This window comes from Rhea americana, unplaced genomic scaffold (genome assembly GCF_003343005.1).
Source record: "Rhea americana isolate MKP2758 unplaced genomic scaffold, rheAme1 scaffold_82, whole genome shotgun sequence".
Classification (NCBI taxonomy): domain Eukaryota; kingdom Metazoa; phylum Chordata; class Aves; order Rheiformes; family Rheidae; genus Rhea; species Rhea americana.
In genome coordinates, this window is record NW_028187001.1 from 2612488 (window position 1) to 2636529 (window position 24042).

The following is a 24042-nucleotide window of genomic DNA, read 5'->3' on the forward strand; positions in this document are numbered from 1 at the left end:
AATTAACAATATTAAAATAGCCAGCAATATTAAAACAGGCCTATATGCTTCTCTGTGTGCAGAAAGAATTTGTGGTTGGTATTTGTAAGATTTTCATTACAGGCTACAGTGCTCAACCTCTTGAAAGAATCCAGGCTGTCTTCACTAAGTTACAGATTAAAGTCATTTTTGCTATGGGTAACTTTTAAAAATTATCTTTTGGTTACAACTTCAAGAATGTACTACAGTTACTCAGTCTACCATTCACAAGATTCAGCACAGTTCCTAGAGTTGAGGTAATGTTATCAGATTCCCTGCAAGAATCAGTAGTTTTGGTTTTAAACAGTCTTAACAAGCACAGTGCCTTTTAAAAATAATAACCCCCCACCAAAAGTTCACTGGGTGCTGTCATTAAGCAGTAGGCAAAGACTGGAGTATACATAATGATTCTTTTCAGTCTTTCAGCAGCTTTTGATAGCAAAGATCTCAAATGAATCTGCACAATTTGTCTTGAAGTAGCTGGAGTCCTTACTTTGAGAGAAAGCAAGGGCAATACTTTGGGAGGCTTCTGTTAACCATCTCTCTTCTTGCATGGTTGGAGAACAAATCTGGGCTTCATGTCCAAAATAAGCAAATAACGTCTTTTTTTCTGGTTCTCATTACATTTTATTAAAGCTAGAACAGTGGGGTAGGTAGGGATTAGATGGGCATAGCTACCTGTTACTTCACTGTAGCCTGAATTCACTAGCATTAAAAAAAGGAGGGAGCTAGTTTGAATTAGTGCCCTGCTTGAGGAGATGTGGCAGAACAGCTAGGGCAAACAGGTTTTTAAGTATGAACTGCTGCTCCCAGGTGCCACTTTTCTGCTGACTTTTTCGTTAGCTGTCCTTTTCATTTCCAGATTACGTTACCATAATACGCTTACAGCAGAGTTGTGCACAAAGGTTACCAGGGAGCTAGTGCAAAAGGAGCAGCTCACTTAGGTGTGGTTTTCTTTGGGGATTTCCATTATATGTGCCTTTATATCATCTTTGCTATTGGGCTGCATTTTGGATAGGATATTTAAAAACTAGTTTGGATATTTGGTATAGTCAAAGTTTACTACTGTTGGTTTATGAGTATTGATAAGTGAGTTGAGTTGCCACGTAATTTCTATAGGCAAAAGCATGTGAATGCTGTTCTAGGTGACATGCATCCAGGAGCACTAACGTAATGAGCAAACCAGCTTTCTACAGCTGTTACTTTAAAAACAGATGAACATAAAACGCCCTATACAATTAGAAGGCAAATGCATGCTTGTGGAGAGATGTTTAATACTAAATTTCAGAAAGAAAAGTTAGCTTAGTAAATAACTGCAATAAATCTAACACGTATTCCCAATAAAAAATAGGGCGCATACTGATTATACTTGCAAAACTCTTTTAAAAATGTCAATCACAAGCTGTAGGCAGCAAAGCTTGATTGAAAAACTACAATTATATTCCCAAAATGTGAGTGGTTGATTAGAATTTCAGAAATTATAAATGAAGAGAAAGAGGAGCCTCTATAAACTTCTTGTAAAGTTTTTGGTACATTATCTCATGAGCTTCTTCACTGTTTATGTTGGATCAAAAAGGTATTGTGTACATTGTAAGGCAGAATGGTGATATATGATAATGAAAGAAGCAGAAAAGATAGTTTCTAGAAAGACTTGTCAGTGAAGAAACCCCCAATACGTCTTGGAAACTGAAGTGGCAGATTTGGTGACATGTTGAATAGTTTAATGGAAAACAGGATATAAATTTTCTGAATGTTCCTTCCTTTCTGACAAGTATTATTGCTGTTCTGAACATGCCTTGTTTTTTCTTATGTTATAGCATTAATGGCTCTTTCAGTGTCTTTCTAGCACTATTGTCATTGCTCAGGTACAGTGGGTGGGTGGCTAGCTGTGCCTGTTTGCTTGGCACAAACCTGTTTTAATCGGGCGCCAAACCCAGCGCACTGAGGGCTCTGTTCTGATGTAGATAGGTACAACCAACCAGATGGGCCTTCTCTTCCGTGAGCCCGTTTTGTAGTTCTTTACTGTATGCAGAAAGCCTGGACAAACGGCAGGTTGTGAGACAAAAGGTGGTTGTGAGAAGGAGGTGGAAAATGAGAGGGAAAAAGAGTGTATGGAAGGGAAAGGAGAAGACATTTTGTAAAACATATGAACGAATAAAAATATTGATTAATTAAAAACTGTAAATTAAGTAACTGAATTATTCTATTAAGGAATAGGTGACTTCTTCATTTTCAAAGTTTTGCTTCCAAAATACTTCATTTGTTTAACTCTTAARTTGCTTTTAATCCCGTCCCCCCGCCCAGTTTATCTTCCAGTGTCTTGCTGAGGCTCTTATCATTATGATTTCCCTCCACCCTGAGTCATTCTCTTTGTTATGTTTCACTTGGTCATGGCATTGCTTTTGACACCACCCATAGCTAATATAGCTAATGCTAAAACAGCAGTTCAGTTGTTTGTGCGAGCTGAAGCCAATAACATTAGGTCACTCATACCTAAGTTAATTGTATGAATTCACTTTTATCCTGCCATGTTGCTCCTTGTGAGCAGTGCTGTTTTAAGAGCATTGAATTTTTCAAATTCTGTATTTCCATTTCATAGTGAAATTATTTTAGCTTTTCTCTCCTCTATTTTAGAGCATGTGGTATACACCCTGATTTTTTGTGGGGGTGGGAGGAGGCAATTTCGATTAGCAAAACCAAACCTCCTAAGGCTGTAGAAGAAATGCGTTTGGTGCCTGAAACCAACATGACACAAAAAACATTGTTTCTCTGCCTGTGCTTGGTTCATTTCCTCTATATTTGCGAGATATTGAAGAAGTCAAATGATAAAATCTTGTATAAGTCTTTTGTTTTTTCATACATTTCTCTCAAACTGATAATGAGTATGATCTTTTAAAACTAGTTGCCACTCAGTCTAGCAGATAGTTTCTTTTCTTTTTAAAAAAATCTTGGAGAATAAGCACAGCAGGACACTTTCTATTGATTAGTATCCTTTCTACTTTATCCTTTCTGTCACTAGAGTTGAAAAAAATAACTAAACACAATCTATTTTTGTACCTAGCTGCTGAAATAAACTGAAGAGAGAACATGAGTATTTATAAGTGTATTTATACCTACTGTGGTAGTTCCTAGCATCTTTTTTGTCCTCTTTTTCCCTTGTAAGAAATATTCTTAATGCAAGTTATTTGTTATTTTAACAGACACCCCAAGTATGAGATTACAAAACCAACTGTGTCATATATATATATTCTTAATAGGTTCAATCCTTTATACATGCTGCTGAGTTCTCTTGATCATGAAATGTAGAAGTAAATTAATTGTCTACTGCCATTCTGTTAGATAGTTTCTAACAGAAACTATCTAGCAGTTAGATAATGTTGAGAGTATATACTCTTCTGCTTTCTTTTATTGAAATAAAACAAGATACTCATTACGTTATTTCACTTTCTTTCCCCAGGAAGCTACTGACTGCCTAGAAGTTAGGAAAGTGTGCAAGAATTACAGTTGATCAAGGTGGATTTTTTTCTCCCACCCACTTCAAGATACTTTTCACGATTGCCTTCTGCAAAACCTTTGGGCACTCCCCTTTCTGCCATGTTTTGTGGCTCTCACCATAAGAGGAATTTGTCTTGATGAAGATTCCTAACATTGGTAATGTGATGAATAAATTTGAGATCCTTGGGGTTGTAGGTGAAGGTAAGTCGTATCTTAATGAAAAAATGAATTCTACTTGTATATGGATTTGACTTAGTGCTCTTCGATAATAAGTTTTCAGTAGCAGAATATCATTGTGAAATATTGTTTGTATTCAAATCTTAAACATCATATTATTCTTTAAAACTTCTTCTCATTTAATATTGGAGGGAAAAGTTTGGAAGGTGAAAGAAATGGGATAGGGTTGTTTTAATTTACTATCAAAACTTGTAGTGGTGTTTAGTGGATAGATGCAGATTATCAAACTTATCTCTGCAAGAATATTTTCAAAAAATTATAGCACTTTAAAATTCATTTGCATTTAAATGATTTTTAAAAATCATTTAATGTACAAATATTCAGCAAGGTATCTTTATGTGCAAGTTTAGCATGATAATACTGGCAACAATATTATTCCTGTAGCCAGGAGGTAACTGAAAACTGTTCTACTTTACTACTTTTTTCTGTTTTGAGATGGGTTAACTTTTTTTTCTTTGTTTCAGGAGCCTATGGTGTTGTACTTAAATGCAGACACAAGGTAAGTAAACTACTTTACCTCAGAGATGAGTGTTGGTGTTTGGGTGAAACAATGGCTTTTGAAGAGAACTGAGATGTTGCTGTGTATTAGATATGTTGTAAATGAGGAGGGCCTTTCCTCACAGTTAGTCATTCAACTTTTTTAATTGTAATATTGTCAAAGGAAACACCTACATCTAGTACTAAAAATTTTTTTTAAAAATATTTGACTGATGTATTCTTCATGTTTCACTAATCCCAACTGAAAAAAATAAAATGAAGAAGTTGGTATGGAGTACAGTTTCATCTCATTTCATTTCTAAGTTAGAAAATCTATCCAATTGATTGTCAGATATTGCCATTAATCACTTACGTGTTTGGGTGATTCCATATGGAATTTCTACAGCTGTTGCTGAACAATCAAAATCTAGTAAGAAGGTACTGACTTTTATCCATGTTGATTTTTAATCTGGAAGAGGAAGGAGGAGGAAAAGGAGAAACCCTATTTCAGACAAAAGTGAAGTCTCAGCAGCCTGTCTGCCTGAACTAGCTACTCATCAAAACAGAACTCCAGTATGAGCTACTTTGCTCTCTTTAGAGCTGTAACGTAATTATTACAATAAAATAACTTCTACGTCTCTGAAGCAAAATATTTCAGAATAATAAAATGATTTGTTTGCATTGACCTGAGAATATGTAAAAGGCTTTTGTGTATAGTTCATGCATTGTTCTAGAAAATGATTATACTGTGCAGAGGGCCTGACTTCTTGGAGTGGCTTTAAGAAGGTACACAATACAACTTTTGCCCAGGATACATATAGAGAATCTTGAAGTGGTTTACATGACTGCATTGAGAATTTGAAGCTGGAGCTTTGCTGTATAGGAAGATTTACCTACACTCTGGTAGTAGGATGACTTGTAGGATGTAGTGATAGTGGTTCTCAGTGTAAGCATCTCAGACTTACAGAATACCACATGGTAAGATGGTCCTCTTCCACTCCCAGTAAAACCTGGGTAGAGTGTATGTTAACAAGTCAAACTGAACAGTAAGTGTTGTTTTCTGTCTAAGTGTGGTATATGYGATTTGAAAATTACTTATAAATTAAAAAAAAAAGCTGTGTAACACTTCACATTGCTTAGGCAAAAGCACCTCTGATTTTCTTGCATAAATTCTACTTTGTCATATGATTTGTGCAGGTATCTATAGTTTCTTCTGACAAGTGCAAGAGGAATGCAGATTGAAGCTAGTGAGAAGTGTGGAAGAGAAAAGAGACAGAAAAGATTAGTTTAAAAGATCAAAAAAAAWTTTTTTTTGCATGCTTTATATGACAGAGTGTTAGCCTAGGGTGCTTTTTTTTAAGAGATGTTCTAAGAGCTGAATAAGACTCTAGAACCAGTGTCCTCTTGAAGACATTTTATGCCTTTATAATAAAAAGTCAGTTGTTAGTTCCCTGGATTTCAGATTAGTGATTTTCTTTGTCTTTTGCAGTATATTAGGTGCTTGGCCAGTGTAGACTGACTAAAAGTTGAAAATGGAAAAAAATAAGAATCTGGAAAGAATCATCTCAGGCTGAAGCCTGGTTGGGTTTAGGGGAGACAATATCCTCTTAAGAATGGCTCTGGCAAATTTTATATTTTTATGTAGTTATGGAATAGTAGTTATGGAATAATAATTCAGGATGTGTAGTTTGAGAGGTTCTCGGTAGTGACAGTACAATTTATAAAGGCAGCCTCCTTCTTTATGGAAGGTAGCTTCAATGTGACTAAAGAAGATTCTAGGATTTCCTGCACTGCTGAGTGAAATTAAAGCTCTGCATCTCTTTAGTCATGTCCTAATCTGAAAGAATTCAATATTCTAACATTACGGTATAATGGCATGGATCAGCTGTTGTCTGAGTTCTCATGAGAATATCTCATTTCTGGCCTTTTTTAGCAGATTAGAGCTCCTTCTTCCTACAGCTAGTAGATGCTGAATTTCTTCTAGTGGTTTAAATTTTCAGGTAGTTGTTGAACCACTTCTTCATTTTAGTTGTTTCGGTCAAACTTGAAATTATAAAACAGGTTAAAGCTTTTAGCATGCTGTTTTCCAAGACTTAGGGTTTCTAGTTTTCAGAGATATGAAAATGATGGGATATATTACTATTTTTGACTTCCTGATTTATGATTCTCATTTACTTAAAACAAGCCTCACACTGCAACCTAAAAAAAAAAAAAAAAAAAAACAAATAATAATAAAAATCCAGTTCTTTCGGACTTCAAGGGTTATTCTCTTAAGAAAGAATAAAACTTTTTTATTTAAAAGTTAGGCTTTTTAATGCATCTTTGACCCCTGTCCTTTCCCTGCCCATCTGTCATTTTGTAATTTTTTTCCTTTTACATCTTAATACAGTTTATTGTAAGAAACCTATCCCTTCCTCTCTTGTAAGGTACTGCACAAATACAGAGCAGAGCATCCTGCTTGTTGACTAGATCTTCAGGGTTTGTTAAGAAAATATTTGATAATTGCCACTGTAGGGTAGTTCACATTTACTTATAGCTATTAAAATAATTACAATTTTCTACATTCTTGATGGTTTTAGTATATTTTTGATTTAACTTACTCCTTTTAAATGTGAAGAAAAAGTGGTTGTGAGAAAGAAAGCTAGAGGGGCAATATGAATTAAATTTTRAAGATATGAAAAGGTGCTACTTGTTTGCCCTAGCTTTTTGTTTACCTTAATTTATGACAGAAAAGACACAGAGACAGAATTTTGAAGCTTTGATTTTAATTATTTACCAAAATGAACATGATAGTGTTTCTCTGCAACTTGCATCCTCTGTTAATGGAAAGGGAGGAAGAATGAGGAAGGACTATGAGGAAAGACTGTGAGGAAAGGCTATGAGAACTGGGCCTATTTAGCCTAAAGGAGAGAAGGCTGAGAGGGGGTCTTATCAATGTCTACAAATATCTCAAGGGAGAGTGTCAAGAGAATGGGGCCAGACTCTCTTCAGTGGTGCCATGCAACAGGACAAGAGCCAACAGGCACAAACTGAAACACAGGAAATTCCTCCTGAATATGAAGAAAAACTTCTTTACTGTGTGAGAGAGAGAGAGCATGGGAACAGGTTGCCCAGAGAGGTTGTGGAGTCCTCTTCTCTAGAGATACTCAAAACCCACCTGGATGTGATCCTGTCTAACGTGCTGTGGGTGACCCTGCTTGAGCAGAGGGGTTGGACTAGATGATCTCCAGAGGCCCCTTCCAACCTCAAGCATTCTGTGATTCTGTGTAAAGCTCAGTATGCAGTTTGTATTTTCACCACAGGGGTATGTTCCTGACCTCCAGGTCCTTTTATACTGATCGGTTTCCCTAGCCTACACTATTATGAATTTTGTTGAATTTTATCCAAGGTGTAGGACTCTGCATTTGTTTTTGAATTTCATGAGGTTCCTGTTGGCTCATTTCTCTAGCATGTCCAGGTCCCTCTGAATAGCAACATTGCCCCCCAGCACATCAGCCGCTCATCCCAGATTCATATCATCTGAAAACTAGCCGATGGTGTGTTCTTTCCTCTCACGTAAGTCTACCAAGAAGACATAAAACAGCATCAGCGCTAGTATCCGTCTCCGAGAACGCCACGAGTAGCCAGCTGCCAGCTGGACTCCCTGCTGTTGATCAACAAATCTTTGAGCTCAGAGGTCCAGCCAATTTTCTGCCTACCTATCCAAATCACATCTCACCAGTCTGGCTGTAAAGGCACTGAAAAAGACCATACCCAAGGCCTTGCTTAAGCCAAGATAAGAATCGGTCATCTTACCATGGAAGACTGCCGGGTCAGTCAGGCATGGCTTGCATTGGCAAATCCATCTTGGCTGTTCCTGAGTTCACTCTTGTCCTTTATTTGCTTGGAAATGGCTTCCCAAAGGATTTGTTTCCTAGTTTTCTGAAGGACTGAGGTTAGGCATAGTTACCCAGATACTCCCCTTCTTTACTTTTTCCGTTCATCAGGAAACATCCTTAACCTCTATGACCTTTCCAAATGATAGAGGTGCCTTGCAGTGACATCAGTCAACTCCCTCAGCACACTTCGAGGCATCCTCTCTGCTTCCATGGACTTGTTTGCCCAATTTGCTGAAGTGCTCCCTAATACTTTCTCAGACTCTGCCAGTAGGCCTAGGAACTTAGGAGGCCTGTGGCAGACCTTACCAATAAAATAAAGACACAGAAATCATTAGGTACCTCAGGCTTTTCCACACCCTTTATCACTAGATTCCCCTACTGAACAGCAGCACCACAGTTTCCTCAGTTTGCCCTTTGCTGTTAGGTACTTACAGAAGCCCTCTGCTTTTATGGATTTTTCAACTGAATCTGAGCTTTGGCCTTTCTAATATAACCCATGCATGCTAAGGCAGTATTTCTGTGTTCCTCCCATCTCCACTTCCATCTTCTCTGTTTGAGGTCAGCCAGGAATTCCTTGTTTATCTTTGCTGGCAAACTTGAGAAAGTTCTGCATGTTGGAATGGACTGCTCCTTTGCTTTGAGGAAGTTGTCCTTGAAGATTAACCACTTCTCTCATTCCTGTGCCTTAYAGGGCTGTCTCTAAACAGATCGTTGAATAAGCAGAAATCTGTTCTTGTAAAATTCCAGGGTTGAATTTTACGATTTTTCTTACACTGGAATCCTGAGAAAATTAAGTATCCTGGTCACTGCTTCCAAGGCTACCATCAATCTTCACATTCCTTTCAGTTTGTCTGTCAGCTGTGTCACGAAATTCCTCTACATCTTCTTAAAATCTCCTAGTTGTTTTTATCATACCTTTCCAGCAGATACAGGAATGCTCTAAGTCTCCTGTGAAAATTGGAGCTTATTATGAGGTTTCTTCCAGTTCCCTTAAGAACTCTTCATTTACTTTGCTTTCTTGGTTGGAAGCAAACTGAAGCTGATAACCCACCCTAGTGTCACATGTGTTGTTCTGTCCACTAATTGTTGTGCATAAATTTTTGACTTGCTTACTACCTATTTCAAAGCAAAAATCGATGCAAAGGAGAGACTCAAATGCAACAATCTCCTTGCTTTGCTAGCTTATCCTTTCCTAAAAAGCCTGTATGTATTCGTGGCAGCACTCCAGTCATGCAAKTTATCTCATCACATTATTTATAATCCTAATGAGACTGTAGCTCTGTAACTGTGGACTGACTTTTAGTTCCTTGCATTTATATATRGGAACTTGAGATTTGCACCCTGTTAGGCTGCTTACACRTGTGTGCACACACACATGCACAGTACTTCTTGGGGGTCTGTCTGATGTGGTCATCAACATCAAGAGTTCTGAATTTGTCTAGTAGGTGTTAGAATCCCTTCTTTAGTCTGTATGTCTGCTGATGTTAACACTGTCTTAGTCTTCTCATTGGGAATCAGCAAACCATTCTTTTTAGGTTGAGGACTTTCCCTTTAGGGTCAGAATTAGATAGAATCATAGAATTGGTAAGGTTGGAAGGGACCTCTGGAGATCATCTAGTCTAACCCCCAAACGAGTGGCCGGTACGGGGATTGAACCCGCAACGTTGGCATTATTAGCACCACGCTCTAACCAAAGTTAAACTTAGAAAGCATATGTGTCTGCAAACATTGCAAACTTTATCTGCAGTGTGTTGTGGCTTTTAATATTCTTGCTTTAGATCTGTCTTAGCAATGGAAAAGTTGATCACAAATAAAGAAAAAAGGATGGATATGTAATTAACTGCAGTCAATAGGTTTTTACTGGAAGCAACTCTTGTCAAATAAACTAGATTTCATCTTTGCATTGTGTGTAGCTGATGAAACTACATACATTATAGAATTTACTTAATGTCACTAGAACTGCACAAACGTCTAATTAATGATTTTGTGTAATTTTAAAGTGGTCTTGGTTTGAGAAGTGGCTGATTAACAGACCTCAAAGCGATAGCCAGTAGAGATTTAAGGAAAGTTATTTCTTAAGTGGTTTGGCCAGAGCTAAGTACTAGATATGATACTACTTGCTATTCTACATTTTAGTGAATGATCTGAAGGTAGATATGCAAATACTTAAAAGTTATGGAAAACAGTGAAATAGCAACACAAGATAGTCATGCAGGACATCTACTATCATGTGGTAAGTGATTCCATTCAGCAAAGCATGTTTTGAATATCTGTATTTCTTCATATACACATGACCTACATAACTAAACTTTCCAGCAAGAACTGGCTGTGACGGAACCATCTTGACTCTTCCATTTTACTGTTGCAGTTTAAAGCTGGAAGCTGAGTAATGCACAGATCTTACTACCTTTACCCTGGGATACAAAGGAATGGTCATATTGAGTAGGATGAGTTCATCTAGCTCCCTATCTTAAAAGTGACTTTGTTAGAAGCAGATGAGATACCAAAGGGAAGAGTATAAGAACAGGACAGGCATGTTGTGATACTTCTCCACAGTACTCACAGCCGTTAATTACCACAGTGCTACTGGAAAATCATCCTCAGAATATTCTAGCACAGATTATGCCAGCAGTGCAATGTTTTGCTATCTTATCTTGTGCCTATAGCTATTTGCCTGAGCTTTTTCCATAATTCTCTCACTTCGTGGGGGGAATAAACAATCATAATAGCATTATGCTAATATATTCAAAATGTTAGTAGTGTTAATGAAATCCTGATTTATACTTAATTAAGTGGAATCAAACGTGGAGAATGGCTGTCAAGCTAAGTTGCTGAGATTGGAAAAGCTTTGAAAAGACAACTAACTATTCAGTATCTCTCCCCCTCACGCCCCCAAGCTTGCGGTATAATACTCTCTGTATCACAAGGTTGTCTTCTATTATTTCTTAAAGTCTTATTCCCAAAACTATTTCTGCATTTTTTTTTAAAAAAAAAGATGTTTCATAAGATATCTCTTAATAAAAACCATTAGAGTGTTAATCTGAGGAAGCCATTCATCTGTGAAATGGCTTGCCTGCTCCAGTAGAAAAAAACTGAGTCTTTACATTTAGTGTTGTCCTAGTTTCCTAGAAGCTTTGAGTCCTGGGATTGTCTGAAGTAAACTTTTGTTTTTCTTTCTTCTAAGTAAAGGGTGAGATGTTAAAGCAAGGTAATCTCAGGTCTCCTTTGATTTGCATTATGTCAGAACTTGTCTTTAGTCCATCATTTCTGGTATAAATTGCCAGAGTAAAGTCAGGGATTTTTTTGAGGAAAATTGTTTTTTCAGTATGAGCCCTTGCTATCTTTTTCAGTTACGTCCAGTGGTTTCTTTAAGGGGACTCAACCAGGTTGTACAAGGCAGTTGTGAAAATAAATGCAGTTAGTTTAACGGTTTTGTGATTTGCTGTTCATGGAAGGTCAGACTATGCCTAGACATATTAATTGAATCATTGGTGAGGTCTGGGGTTGTTTTGTTTCCTTTTGCTGAATATGTTACGACAGTGCAATCTGCTCTATGCAGGGTCATTTTGTGTGATATTACCATTCTCACCTTCCTCTTCGATACTTGTCATGTTATGAACCTTGCTCAGATGAGTGGTGTTCAAAACTGGCAATCTGCTTTTTCTCCCCAAAGCCTAATGTAAAAATGGGAGGGAGAAAAAAGAGCTGTCTTTCAAAGGAGGGAGACTAACTTTGTGTGGAAGAAGGTTCTAAGATTTTTTTCTGATATGTTGGATTCAAATCAATACAATGTTGAGGGTTCTACTTTTAGTGCTGTGAATTGGGATGGCTTGAGTTGTCTTGGACAGTGTAACATTGGGTAATGGAAGATCATATAGTGCAAAGCTGAGATGAATGACCTGATACTACAGAAGAATAAAATGCTGAAAACAGGAGTGAGGAAAAGGAGAATGTGTGGTCACCCTAATAATGCAGCTGACTTAAGGGGAGTGGCATACAAGCCTGAATTAAGAATGGCAGGTGCAGATCATCTGATCTTGGGAAGGATGTGTGAAATGTATTGCTGACACACGTTTTTGACTTAAATCAAAGATGAATAATTTGTTACAGTGAAAGGGAAGAGTATCTCTTAAGTCAGTGTGTGTGTGTGTGTGTGTGTGTGTGTGTGTGTTTGTGTGTATAAATAAATTATTCATTCTTGTAGCTTCTTTCAATTTGTCACATTTGTGGCTCCAGATGAACCAGGCATCTGTGGCACTTTTTTTTTTTTTTTAAAGAGACTGCGTTTCTTTCTGATAGTCGTTTATGTAATATCTTGCATGAATTCCTGCTAGAGGTTCTGGTTTTTGCTAAGTAAAAAGTTGCCACTTAGTTAGTGGATAGCTATGTTCCTTGAAAGATAGCCAATAAATAAGCAAACTGCTTAGTAGTAATTGGATACTCCCTTCTGCAGATGGATTATGAATTTTTACACTTTATTAATAATGGAATCATAATCAGACCTGCAGCAATGTGTTTGGTGGCTGCCCCTAATGACTTTTAATTGCAAACAGCTTGTTGTGCTGTATCTCATTATAATGCACTTGCAACTATATGCATTCTCTCATTTTTTTTTTCCTTCTAAGGTACATGTCAAAATGATGAACATACAAAGCAAAACTATTGATACAAATTACTATTTTCTGCAAAAAAGTTGAAATTGTTATCCTGAAAATTAAAGTTAAGAACCGACTACAGTATTTCTTAGAAGCAGTATCAGAAAAAATTGAAATCATTAAGGATTTGAGACCTGATGTAGTGTGTTGGATCATTAGGAAAGCAGTGCTGTAGGCAATGCAAATTAATATATTGGAAAGGGAACAACATATGGCTAATTATAGAACTACATCTGTAGTAATAGGAAATTACTTGAATATTGGATTACAGTCTAGTCTTGTCATCAAATCACAAAGTCCTGTGTAGCATAATTGATGCAAAGGATATTCAGTTTTTATTATAAGCTGATTACTTTCCTGTGAGGAATTCTCATGGACTTTTTAAAAACYTCTGTAGGACATATGAGCAGCTGTAAGAGTGCTGGATTAATGATTGATCTCTAGACACTCTATGTATTGAAATAAAGGGCAGTATAACAGAAGGCAATATAGGTCTTTAGAAAATTATTCCTGTGGATCGTTAAATATACCATGGTGAAAATGGTTGGATCTGTATCCATCTAGCTGAGTTTCAAAATTCTTTSTGGAAGCCAAGTTGACCTGAAATGTTACTGTACTGAATGACTGAGTATCCGGAATATACCGGTTGCACTGACTTATATTTCTTAATTATTTTTGTGAACTTAAAGCTTTGTCTGTTTGTTTATTTTAGGCCAGGAGTTGTCTAGGTAATAGATAAAACATTGACATGGTAGCACAGACTCTCCCAGTGTTTCACTTTATGTAGAAATTGGAGAATGTACTGTTCTCTTTTTGGCACACGTTTTTCATGCATCAGGATCAGTATGATTTTAAATAGTAAATAGTCCTTCAGAATTTCCTGGTAAAAGTCACTTTTCATGATTAGTCAGTTTTGTGTGACTCTTAATTGGTGGAATATTTTCGTAAGAATATAGAAACCTTTCTACCTTTTTTGACTAGAAGTTTCTGCAATATGTAACTTCTTTTAAAGTAGAGCAATATTTTTTGCTCTGTCAAAGACTATTTCAAAGATGATAAAAATGAAAGTAACTTTCATTTATAACATTACAGCTGTTTGAAATGTATGCAAATATGTAAAGCTTTACACAAAAATTAATAATTACACTTACCATAAGTGGTATTTTGACCTCAGATAGAAGATAGTGGTCCCTCTGCGGGACTGGACAACCCTGATATCAGAATAAGATAATGAAGAAATTTTTGATTCAGTGGAAAGAAAGATTGAGCTCTAGAATAGAGGCAAGACTGCACAGTGCTCAGTGGATAGAAGGACTTAGCACTGATTTTCTTCAACTGATAGCAATTATTATAGATTTGCACTGAACTGAAAACATTCTTTATGCTATCTATGGTTTATGTATACATTACAAATTTAACTCTCCAAACTTCTGATTTGCTACTTAGCTGCAGTTGGGCAATAAAGCTCACTCAGTCATCTTCTTACTGTTGATAAGAATCCAGTTGTATGCCAGCTTCCCCTGTTTTAAATAGTATACATTTAAGCTTCTTTTATTAAAAAAAAAGAGTGGACTTTATAGAATATTTGTATTTTTATAGTATTATCCCAAATTACTCTAACTTACGTTGCTTAATTAGACCAGTCCTCATTCAAGTCCATTTTAAATACCAGTGCGCTGCAGCATAATGGTTTAACTTTGCCCATTATAAAAGATACCCACAGTGTGGAATTTTATTTTCCTTTTTTGAGATGTGTTGCAAAGTGAGGCATTGCTTTTGAACAGTGCAGATAACTTTCTGTTGGAAGCAGATACCAACACTGCTCTGTAGTTCATAATGACTTGCACCTTAAAAACTTTGATAAAACATTTTCCATTTTTTTTTCTCYGTGGGAATACTGATTTGTGTGTATTACTGCAGCACTGGAAATGTGTAACAAAATTCAGTATAAATCTTAYGGAAGAGGAAGGTGAATATTTACAGAATCTGTAAGCAGATTTATTGTACCTACTGACACTTTCTGTCGTGGATTTCATTTACTCAAACTGTTGTGTCCACATACTTAAAATTAGCAAGATGTGTGTGCCCAAAGAGTCTGGCCCTTGTCCTCCATATTGCACATGGGATAAGAGTTGCTGGCTGTTGAGTCCCTGCTGTATCCATGGACTTCCTCTTAATAGTGACAACAAACTAGATCTTGAGAATTTTATATATAAAATAAAATCTACTTATAAAACCAACTTCTAAATATAGTAGATATATRTATGTATGTATGTGTAGTATGTGTGTGTATATATATTTATATACACACACACAGTATACGTACATATGTAGGTATGTATATTATATTTAGAAGTCAGCAGTTTTTATGGGATGGTCCTTAGCCTCCCATCTGGCTTACCTCAGCCTCCATAAGCCTTAGGTCGGACTGCTGACCATTATTCCTCTTTCGAAATAGATGTTTGAAATACATGMCTGTAGTGTGTTTTCCTATTGGACTAAGAGGCAAAGGACTGTRTGTTTATAAGCTGCAACCTTGTTGCCATCCTCCTGTTGTTTGGATGCAGGGTCTGCTTGYGAGTGGGTTGTGCTGTGGCCACCTGAGAGCGCAGGCCTTCTGGCCTTGGCATCACAGGTTTTTCAGTCTTACTGTGGCAGCAGCATCCTGGGAGCAGTTATCAATACAGCTTATTCTTTAAACCTTGTTGTGCTGCTGCTTCTGATGTTTGTGTGCCCTTGCATATGTACATGCTCTCCCACTGTACCCCATATCCTGTTCGTTCCTATCCTGCTCTGTTTTACCTGTCTCTGCAGCAAAAATGATGTGCACAGATGGGTATGTTCTCTGAAAAGTTTTTTTGTTGTTCTATTTTCAATTCTTAGTATGGTATTGTGCAATTCTTAGTATAGTTTATTATGCAACTAAGTATTAGTAACTGTAAAATGCTTTGAGGGGTAAAAGCTTAGTTTGGATGCTGCTGTATCTCCCTAATCTTTCAGTCCACAAACAAGTCTTTTATTTGAAGGTGTTCAGATTTAAATCCATTGCTAGGAAGAAATTTCTCCCATGTATGGTTATGAAGAACATTGTTGCATATAATTCTAAGAATAGAAGATACTATGAATTCCAGTGTACTAAAAATTAGTGTGAAGTGTTTTTTCTTAGATTTAATCTTGGTGAAGTGTTCAGATATAACAGGGATAGGTGTCATTTATATGTGTAGTCATGTACTGAGATCTGGAAAGATTTAAATTCTATAGGATCAGAAAAGAATTTGGCTGGTTATACACCTACCTCTTGACAGCACACATCTTGACCAGGAGGCAAGCTATCTTTTTGAATTCAATTAACATTTCAAACAGAGATGGAGTAATGCCATGTTTATGCACAGAAATATGTTACAGGCAATGCCATCTGCAGGGTAAACCAGGCTAGCTACTTTTTCTACAAGATCAAATTTCCTGTGACTGTTTGTGTGAAAAAATTCATGCGAGTGAAGCCTGCTTTTTTATCCCCCTCCTTGAGGCACCAGTCAGTGAAGAATGGTGTCAAGAAACGTATACAGCATAGTATATACGGTGGGATTGCTGCYTAGGTTCTGAACCTGCTCTAATTTTGAAAGTCTTTCATGCTTCTGTTGCTATAAATGTTGCTGTAGTGAGGAGTCAAAACTAGAGAGCAAAAGTCTGCGTAAGAAGAAATGCATTACTAGCTAACAGTACGTTTTTTTTCTACGTACAATGAAAAGAAATAACATGTGCTGGTTACGAGAATCAGCACAAAGTTCTCTRGTGACTTTTAACAAGGCTTAAGAGGGGCCAAACAAAATCTATCCCAAGGGCTAGCAGAGAAAAAAAAAACTGACTGCATTGCTATTTAGAAATTTTGAGATTTATAACTCCCCCTCTACCTTCATCCCCCTTCCCCAGATCACATAAAACAGGGAACATGAAACAGATTATTTTGGATGAAGTTGGTATCAGAGCAGAAAATAAAGGGGGACCAGCCTGTCTATGGTATTTCTCACATCCTATTTCTCATGGATGTCAGTAAATCAATAGTTTCTCATTTATATTGCTGAAGATTCTTTTGCTTGCCTAACATCCCTTCTGGTTCCTGTGCATACATGTTCACAGGCATGCACACGTGCATGAGTGTACACACACACACACACACACACACACATTTGTTTAGTTAATTAAAGCGAATGGTTTCTTCTGGTCAATTTGAGTATCTGAGGTGAGCACGTTTTTTCTGTTGACCCTTAGCAATTTTTAAATGCACTAGTTTGAGCACATCCACTTATGCTGATTCTTTCTGCTCTCATCAGTATGAGCAGAAGTGAACACTTGTGTCTCAATGTGAAACAGATTACAATGATTTTTGTTATTTTATMGAAGTATTCAGCAAGCATGTGCTAGTGTTTAACCAAAATATGAATAAAAAATCTATACAAATGAAATCTTGTGATTTTATTTCCTCGGGTGCCACTAGTCTCTTCATCATAAAATTATGTTTCAGGAACTTTATGGAGAATTACTCTCACTGCTAACATCTGTTGTGCTTTTTTTCTTAAACATATTTGTATGGTGAAAGACAAATGCTTTTACCATTCTGAACTATATTAAAAAAAATCAAAATGAAGGTGTACATTTAATTTTAAATTACTTAAATTCTTTGATGGCTCTGTTTTTACAGATAGCAGGTCCCAAAACTAAATGGAGGAGCATGCCTTTAAGCTTTCCTGAAAATATCTAGGTAGAAATCAAGTTATATGAATTGTAACTTATCCTAACATAAAAGAAACCTGTGGAAATACAAAGGTAAGGGAACAGTTAGGTAGTTTTGTGCTTGGATTCCCGGTTCCCTCTCCCCCCCCCCTCGGCCCCCCCCAGCTAGGCCTAGTGTAGGTTAATGATTAACATAAACATATCCTGCAAGGCCTCCTTTTCTCTTTGAGAAAATGGCATAGCTAACTATTCACACTGAATGAAACCTGTGTAAGGGGGTTTCAGAGAGAGTTTTAGTGGGACCTGGAGTAATTAATGGATTCACTGGTTAATATTCTTCTATATTGCTCGTACTCAGAGCTTATACCGTAGTATAAACAAAAAACCCAGGGCAGATTAATCTTCTGCATCTGAAATGTGGTGTAATGAAACTAGCTCAGATTTAGTGTGGTTGAGCAATAGTCAACRAACTACAATTGGAATTATTGTTTTGTTTCCTGCCAGCAGAATGCCAGGTACTAGTTTACAAAGAATAGAAAGTAAAATTTAWCCAAAGAAGCTTTTCCTTTAATATTAGCATTTAGTTTAGACAWATTAAGAATGAAGCTCCAAGCTTTCTTTAAGAGCTTTAGCTTTTGCAGTATTCTTAAATGTTTGTTTTTCTCCCAATCAAATCTAGCATAACAGTATTGTTTTTAAATATTGAAAAGTAATTGGTTGGCATATTATGGAATAAAAGATTCAAAACCTTTATTCCACAAAGAATCCACAAGTTTTTCCAACCATTGCCTTTTTTGCATATCCATTTAGATGAATGTTACACTGTCTTCAAATTTGGAGAAATATATAGCTCTAAGACATCAATATGTAACATACTTTTTAAATTCATAAAACCTTTTTTTTTCCCTTCCCTGACAACCTCTCAATTAAATCTTTGAGCTCTTATGCAAGGCTCTTATTTGAAATATGCTTCTGGAAGCTTTACATAAGGAAACTGGCTACTTCTAATGGGGCCTTTTTTTGCATGTTATTAAAAGCTTTATTGATCTTAGTACCTTCAATTGTACTAGGAAAAGAAAATGGAAAGCTCTGAGTGGAGATACTTACAGTTTTATGAATACTGATCAGAGAAAACTTACTTCATTCACTAACATGCTGGTGCAGCCCATTTAGAGCTCAACAGGCTAATTATTTTTTTTTTTTTTTAGTGTATCAGAAATGTAGATGGAAGTGCTGAGGTTTATTGACTTTTAGTGAAAGGAAGCAAAATTGTCAAGCAGCAGCAGTTACTGTCTATATTCTTTAGGATAAGGTGGTTATTGAACCAACTCTAGAAAAAAAGAGAAGATACTATTTATTGATAGAACCTCTTCTTTGTTATCTTCTGTAGATTATTACTTCAAGAATAGTGTCATTTTAATTTTGTCTAGGTGGAACTATTTACCTAACTCTTGCCTGAGAGCCAGCCTGATGCTGGTAAGCTGTAAGAGTACTCTCCTGTGAAAAGGCATTTTGGGGCTGTTTATATCTGCCAGAGAGAATCAGTGCTGCATTGCTGCTTCTATGGAGGCCTTTGACAGRTCAAAGATAACTCTGCAAAGTTACTGAACAGAAGAGACTAGTGAGCAGTACCTTAGTGACTTACTGATATCAAAAAGCTGAGTTACTTGAGAATTGTGGTCCCATTCCATAACTGCATTTATCCACTTGAATCTTAATAGGCATTAAATGTATACTTATGTCTCTTCGTGAAAGTTAGGCACTATCCTTTAGCTAAAGGTGTGGCTTTCCAGTGCTTGGAAGTACTTGAAGACTGTTCTCTCCTACCARCTAGTGACTGGCATCAACTTCCTCCAAGCTCAAGAGCCATGCATCCCTATGAGTAAGAAGTCCAGCAAAGGGAGCAGGTGAGCAAGGAGCTCTTGGCAAAACTCCAACAGAAGAAGAAAGGAAGTAGAATGTGAAAGAGGGGACAGGCTACTTGGGAGGATTTTAAAAATGCTGTCAGAGTATGTGGAGATGCAATGAGGAAGGCTAAGGGCCATTAGGAATTGAGTCTGGCAAGGGATGTCAAGGACARCAGGAGGGGATTCTTCAAATACATCAGTAGCAAGAGGAAGACTGGGGAAAATGTGGGCCTGCTGCTGAATGGGGCAGGGGCCCTGGTGATGAAGGCTACAAAGAAGACAGAATTACTGACTGCCTTCTTTGCTTCAGTCTACACTGCTAAGGGCAGTCCTCGAGACCCTCAGGGCCTGGAAGCAAAGGAAAAGGTCTGGAGAAAGGAAGACTTTCCTTTGGTTGAGGAGGATAGGATTAGAGATCTGGGCAAACTTGACATCCACAAATCCATGGGCCCAGATGGGATGCACGGAGCTGGTGGATGTTGTTGCCAGGCCACTCTCCGTCATCTTTGAAAGGTCCTGGAGAACTGGAGAGGTGCCTGAGGACTGGAAGAAAGCCAATGTCACTCCAGTCTTCAAGAAGGGCAAGAAGGACCCAGGCAACTATAGGCCAGTCAGCCTCACYTCCAYCCCTGGAAAGGTGATGGAACAGCTCCTTCTAGATGTCACCTCCAAGCATATGGAGGAAAAGAAGGTGATCAGGAGTAGTCAGCATGGATTCATCAAGGGGAAATCCTGCTTCACCCATCTGATAACTTTCTRTGATGGACTGACTGGCTGGGTAGATGAGGGGATAGCAGCGGACATTGTGTACCTTGACTTCAGCAAGGCTTTTGACACTCTCTCCCATAACATCCTCCTAGAGAAGCTCAGGAAGTGTGGGCTAGGTGAGTGGASAGTGAGGTGGATTGAGAACAGGCTGAAAGGCAGAGCTCAGAGGGTCGGCATCAGTGGCGTGGAGTCCAGTTGGAGGTCTGTGGCTAGTGGCGTCCCCCAGGGCTCAGTACCGGGTCCCATCCTGKTCAACWTWTTCATCAATGACCTGGATGAGGGGACAGAGTGCCTCCTCAGCAASTTTGCTGATGATCCCAAGCTGGGAGGAGTGGCTGACACACCTGAGGGCTGTGCTGCCATTGAGAGAGACGTGGACAGGCTGGAGAGTTGGGCAGAGAGGAACCTCCTGAGGTTCAACAAGGGCAAGTGCAGAGTCCTGCACCTAGGGAAAAATAACCCCAGGCACCAGTACAAGCTGAGGGCTGACCTACGTTAGGATGAGTGTTGCCAGCAGGTTGGGGGAGATGATCCTGCCCCTCTACTCAGCCCTGCTGAGGCCTCATCTCGAGTACTGCCTCCAGTGCTGGGCTCCCCAGTACAAGAGAGACATGGAGCTACTGGAGAGAGTCCAGTGTAGGGCTATGAAGATGATCCGAGGGCTGGAGCACCTGCCCTGTGAGGAAGGACTGCAAGAGCTGGGCCTCTTCAGCCTGGGGAAGAGAAGACTGAGGGGGGATCTGATGAATGTGTACAAGTACTTGAAGGGAGGGTGTCAAGGGGACAGRGACAAACTTTTCTCAGTTGTCCCATGTGACAGGACGAGAGGCAATGGGCAGAAATTGAACCACAGGAATTTCCGCCTGACCATGAGGGGGAATTTCTTCACTGTGAGAGTGACAGAGTACTGGCACAGGTTGCCCAGAGAGGTTGTGGAGTCTCCTTCTCTGGAGATACTCAAAACCCACATGGATGCAACCCTCTCTAACATGCTCTAGGTGACCCTGCTTGAGCAGGAGCGTTGGACTAGATGATCTCCAGAGGTCCCTTCCAACCTCAACCACTCTSTGATTCTGTGACTAGGAGCGTAGTTAAAATATGCCATCTTCTGTAGTTAGTTATGTGATCATTATGTAACCTTGTTTGAGGGTTTTTGCTCATTGCCAGCAAGAAAAGGGTCTAAATAATTGGCACTTTGAGGAATGGTATCTATAATAGACACTAACTTGTTATGAGTTTGAGATTATTTTGTAGACTGATTGGCTTACCTTGTTGTGAGCRTTTTAGTCTTCTAGAAAAACGGAAGGAAGATTGTTTAGCTCATTGCTAGGGAAAGTGATCAGATTTTAGTACTTGGTTCTTGAAGATAAACTATCACATTACCTTTTCTACGGAAAGAAATTACAAGGCTTGTCTTTCTTCTTTTTTCTTCTTTTTTCTTTTTTCTTTTTTTTTTCTTTTTTCTTTTTTGTGTAGAATATAGGGGGACCTACTTTAATATCTTCTTTGTTTGTCTAGGCCCAAGGGCAACATGCACAAGGTAAATGAGATGCAAGCAAAGCCAGTGTTTGCTTTCATAAAAATTGCATTCTACTTTCAATCTTTGCAGGRATTTGGAAGGGTGTCTTGTCAGTAAGTTAACGCTTAGAGAGGGGCATGCAGGAAGGTGATAGATAGGTAGGGAAAGATGGCATCAGGAGTAGAGCAGAAGTTAAAAGTTCAGCCAGATCAAGAATAGACTCACTTTCTCTGAATAACAGACTCATTTTCTCTGCAGTAGACTTTTCCCCTCAAAAAAGAATATAGATTATCAATGGGAATGCAGAGTATCCCAAAAATCTAAGTAATACTGGACAAGCTTACAAGTGCTAGGTACTGTCATCCAAAGAGTCTGAGAAGTTAGCACAAATCTGTGTGACTTTATCACGAAATAGGTTAAAACTCCCTGTGGCTGAGTCAAGCCAATTTTCAACTGCCTCGTTACTACTTGGAGCAACTCTCCTATTTGAAATGCTATGTATTTTTTTGCTATCTGCTTTTACTACCTTCCTTGTTTTCACCAGCTGGCAGATTTATCATTAGTGTCAAGATGTTCAACCTGTAAAAATGTTTGTAGAGAGCAATAGAATARGAAAAAGTAACATAATAACTAAATATATATTTTCTTAGCTGCATGAAAACAGATGAAGTGGGTTTTTTTTTAAAAAAAAAAAAAAGTTGTTTCATTGTGCTAGGAATACAGTAAAATGTGTCAGTAGTGCCCTGCCAGCCTGTTTCTTAAAACCTGCARTGCCAGTGCAGCGGCATGTTCACGGAGAGGAGCAAGCTTCAGAAGCTCTGTCTTGCTGCTAGCTCTGCCAGATTGCTTTGTGGGATGTGAGAACTGACGCAGTACTCCTATATTGGCAATGTAGACTTTCTTACTTCAGTAGAACAGTTGGGAATCTTCTATTTGTATTTCTAGCGTGTGTATTATAAATACAATCCAATAGACTATGATGGCATTAGCTGATTTAACAATGCTACTCAAGGCATACGGATACAGAGGAGGTAATATATCCAGCATTACCAGTGTTCATCATTTTATTCCTAAATTGTAACTTAAAGATCTCTCTCTCTCTCCCCTGCTTTTTACTAGCTGTGTAGGAAGTCGTGGCAATGCACATGGGATATTTAACACTCAGTTGGCTGAAGCTAAATGAAATGGACCCTGCCTTAAGTTAGGAAATGTTTAAGGTCTCCTGTAGTGCTATGAGTCCCTTTAAATGCACAATACTTATTCTCAGTTTATATTTAGCTTTGGAGATTGCTGTTTCTAGTGTAGACCTGAAGAGCTATTTCTTTTGCCTGTATCAGTTGTTCTAATAAAAGAATGTTACCTTTTCCCCTTCTTACTTATACACTGTGATAAACTTACCATTTTCTTGCCTGTAGCTTTCTCAAAAAATAAAATTCATCATACAATACCATATGGATACCCACGCAGTTGTCACACAGCTGTCAGCTTCTACTATTTGAAATGGTGTATCTAGTAACCCGTTGCCTTCATTTTCTGTGCATACCAGAGTTGTGTGGAATGAGACTCCCATGCATCTTCAGTGGGCTTGCAGCTATATCTGAATTCTTACCATTCCTCTGCTTTCAGTAAAATTAGGTTCCAGTAAGATTTTGGAAAGCACTGGGCACAGATTTTGCTTACTTATTCTGCTGTTTTTAATACTAGCTTCTAAATCCTGGTTCCTTTTCCCAGTTTGATATTCTAGTCTGTTTCCAGTCTGCACTATTGAGTTTTCTCTTCCTAGTCTCTTTAGTCACTATATTCCCTTGGCCCTCAGCTCTTCATTCTGATCATCCAGTCTTTGGAACAATAAGCTTGGTGAGACCAACATGTTGTATTTCTTTCCCCTTTTCTAAGAACATAAATGCTGCATGTTTTCTCTTTTYCTGTGTTGTGTGTGTTAACATGCTCTAGGTGACCCTGTTTGAGCAGGGAGGTTGAACTAGATGATCTCCAGAGGTCCCTTCCAACCTCAACCATTCTGTATGTGTGTGTTTGTACACGTGTGATGTAAACTTGGGGTATGTTAGGCAGTCTTATTAGTAGAGGTAAGTTTTATTAGAACAGCTTTTTCTATTACTATTTCCTGGAACTTGTGATGTTTAGRTATTTTTTTTTTCTCTCTCTCTTTTTTGAGGTAAAAGGAGAAGAAAATACTGATGTAGTYATGAGTCTTTGGGCATTGCAGAAACTGCCTGCATTAAGTCCACAAATTCTCTCAAATTAGCTCCAAAGCTGAAATTTCAGCTGTAGTACAGAGATAGAAATGCTGTTTTATGAAGACTTCTGGATAGTTGCAGTTTCTTCTTCATTCCTTA

General features: G+C 38.0%; 1 protein-coding gene across 6 annotated transcripts in view; it reads left to right on the top strand.

The window, feature by feature from the left end:
• Positions 1–24042, top strand: part of CDKL5 (cyclin dependent kinase like 5) — a 119873-nt gene that overhangs the window by 22917 nt on the left and 72914 nt on the right. For all 6 annotated transcript variants that reach the window (XR_014898015.1, XM_085323180.1, XM_085323176.1 and 3 more), the window contains exons 2-3: positions 3476–3714; positions 4215–4249. Coding sequence is in view for 5 of the 6 variants with exons in the window: in XM_085323180.1 (XP_085179306.1) it covers positions 3651–3714; positions 4215–4249 (99 nt within the window). In the remaining variant the exon portion in view is untranslated. The remainder of the gene's footprint in view (positions 1–3475; positions 3715–4214; positions 4250–24042) is intronic.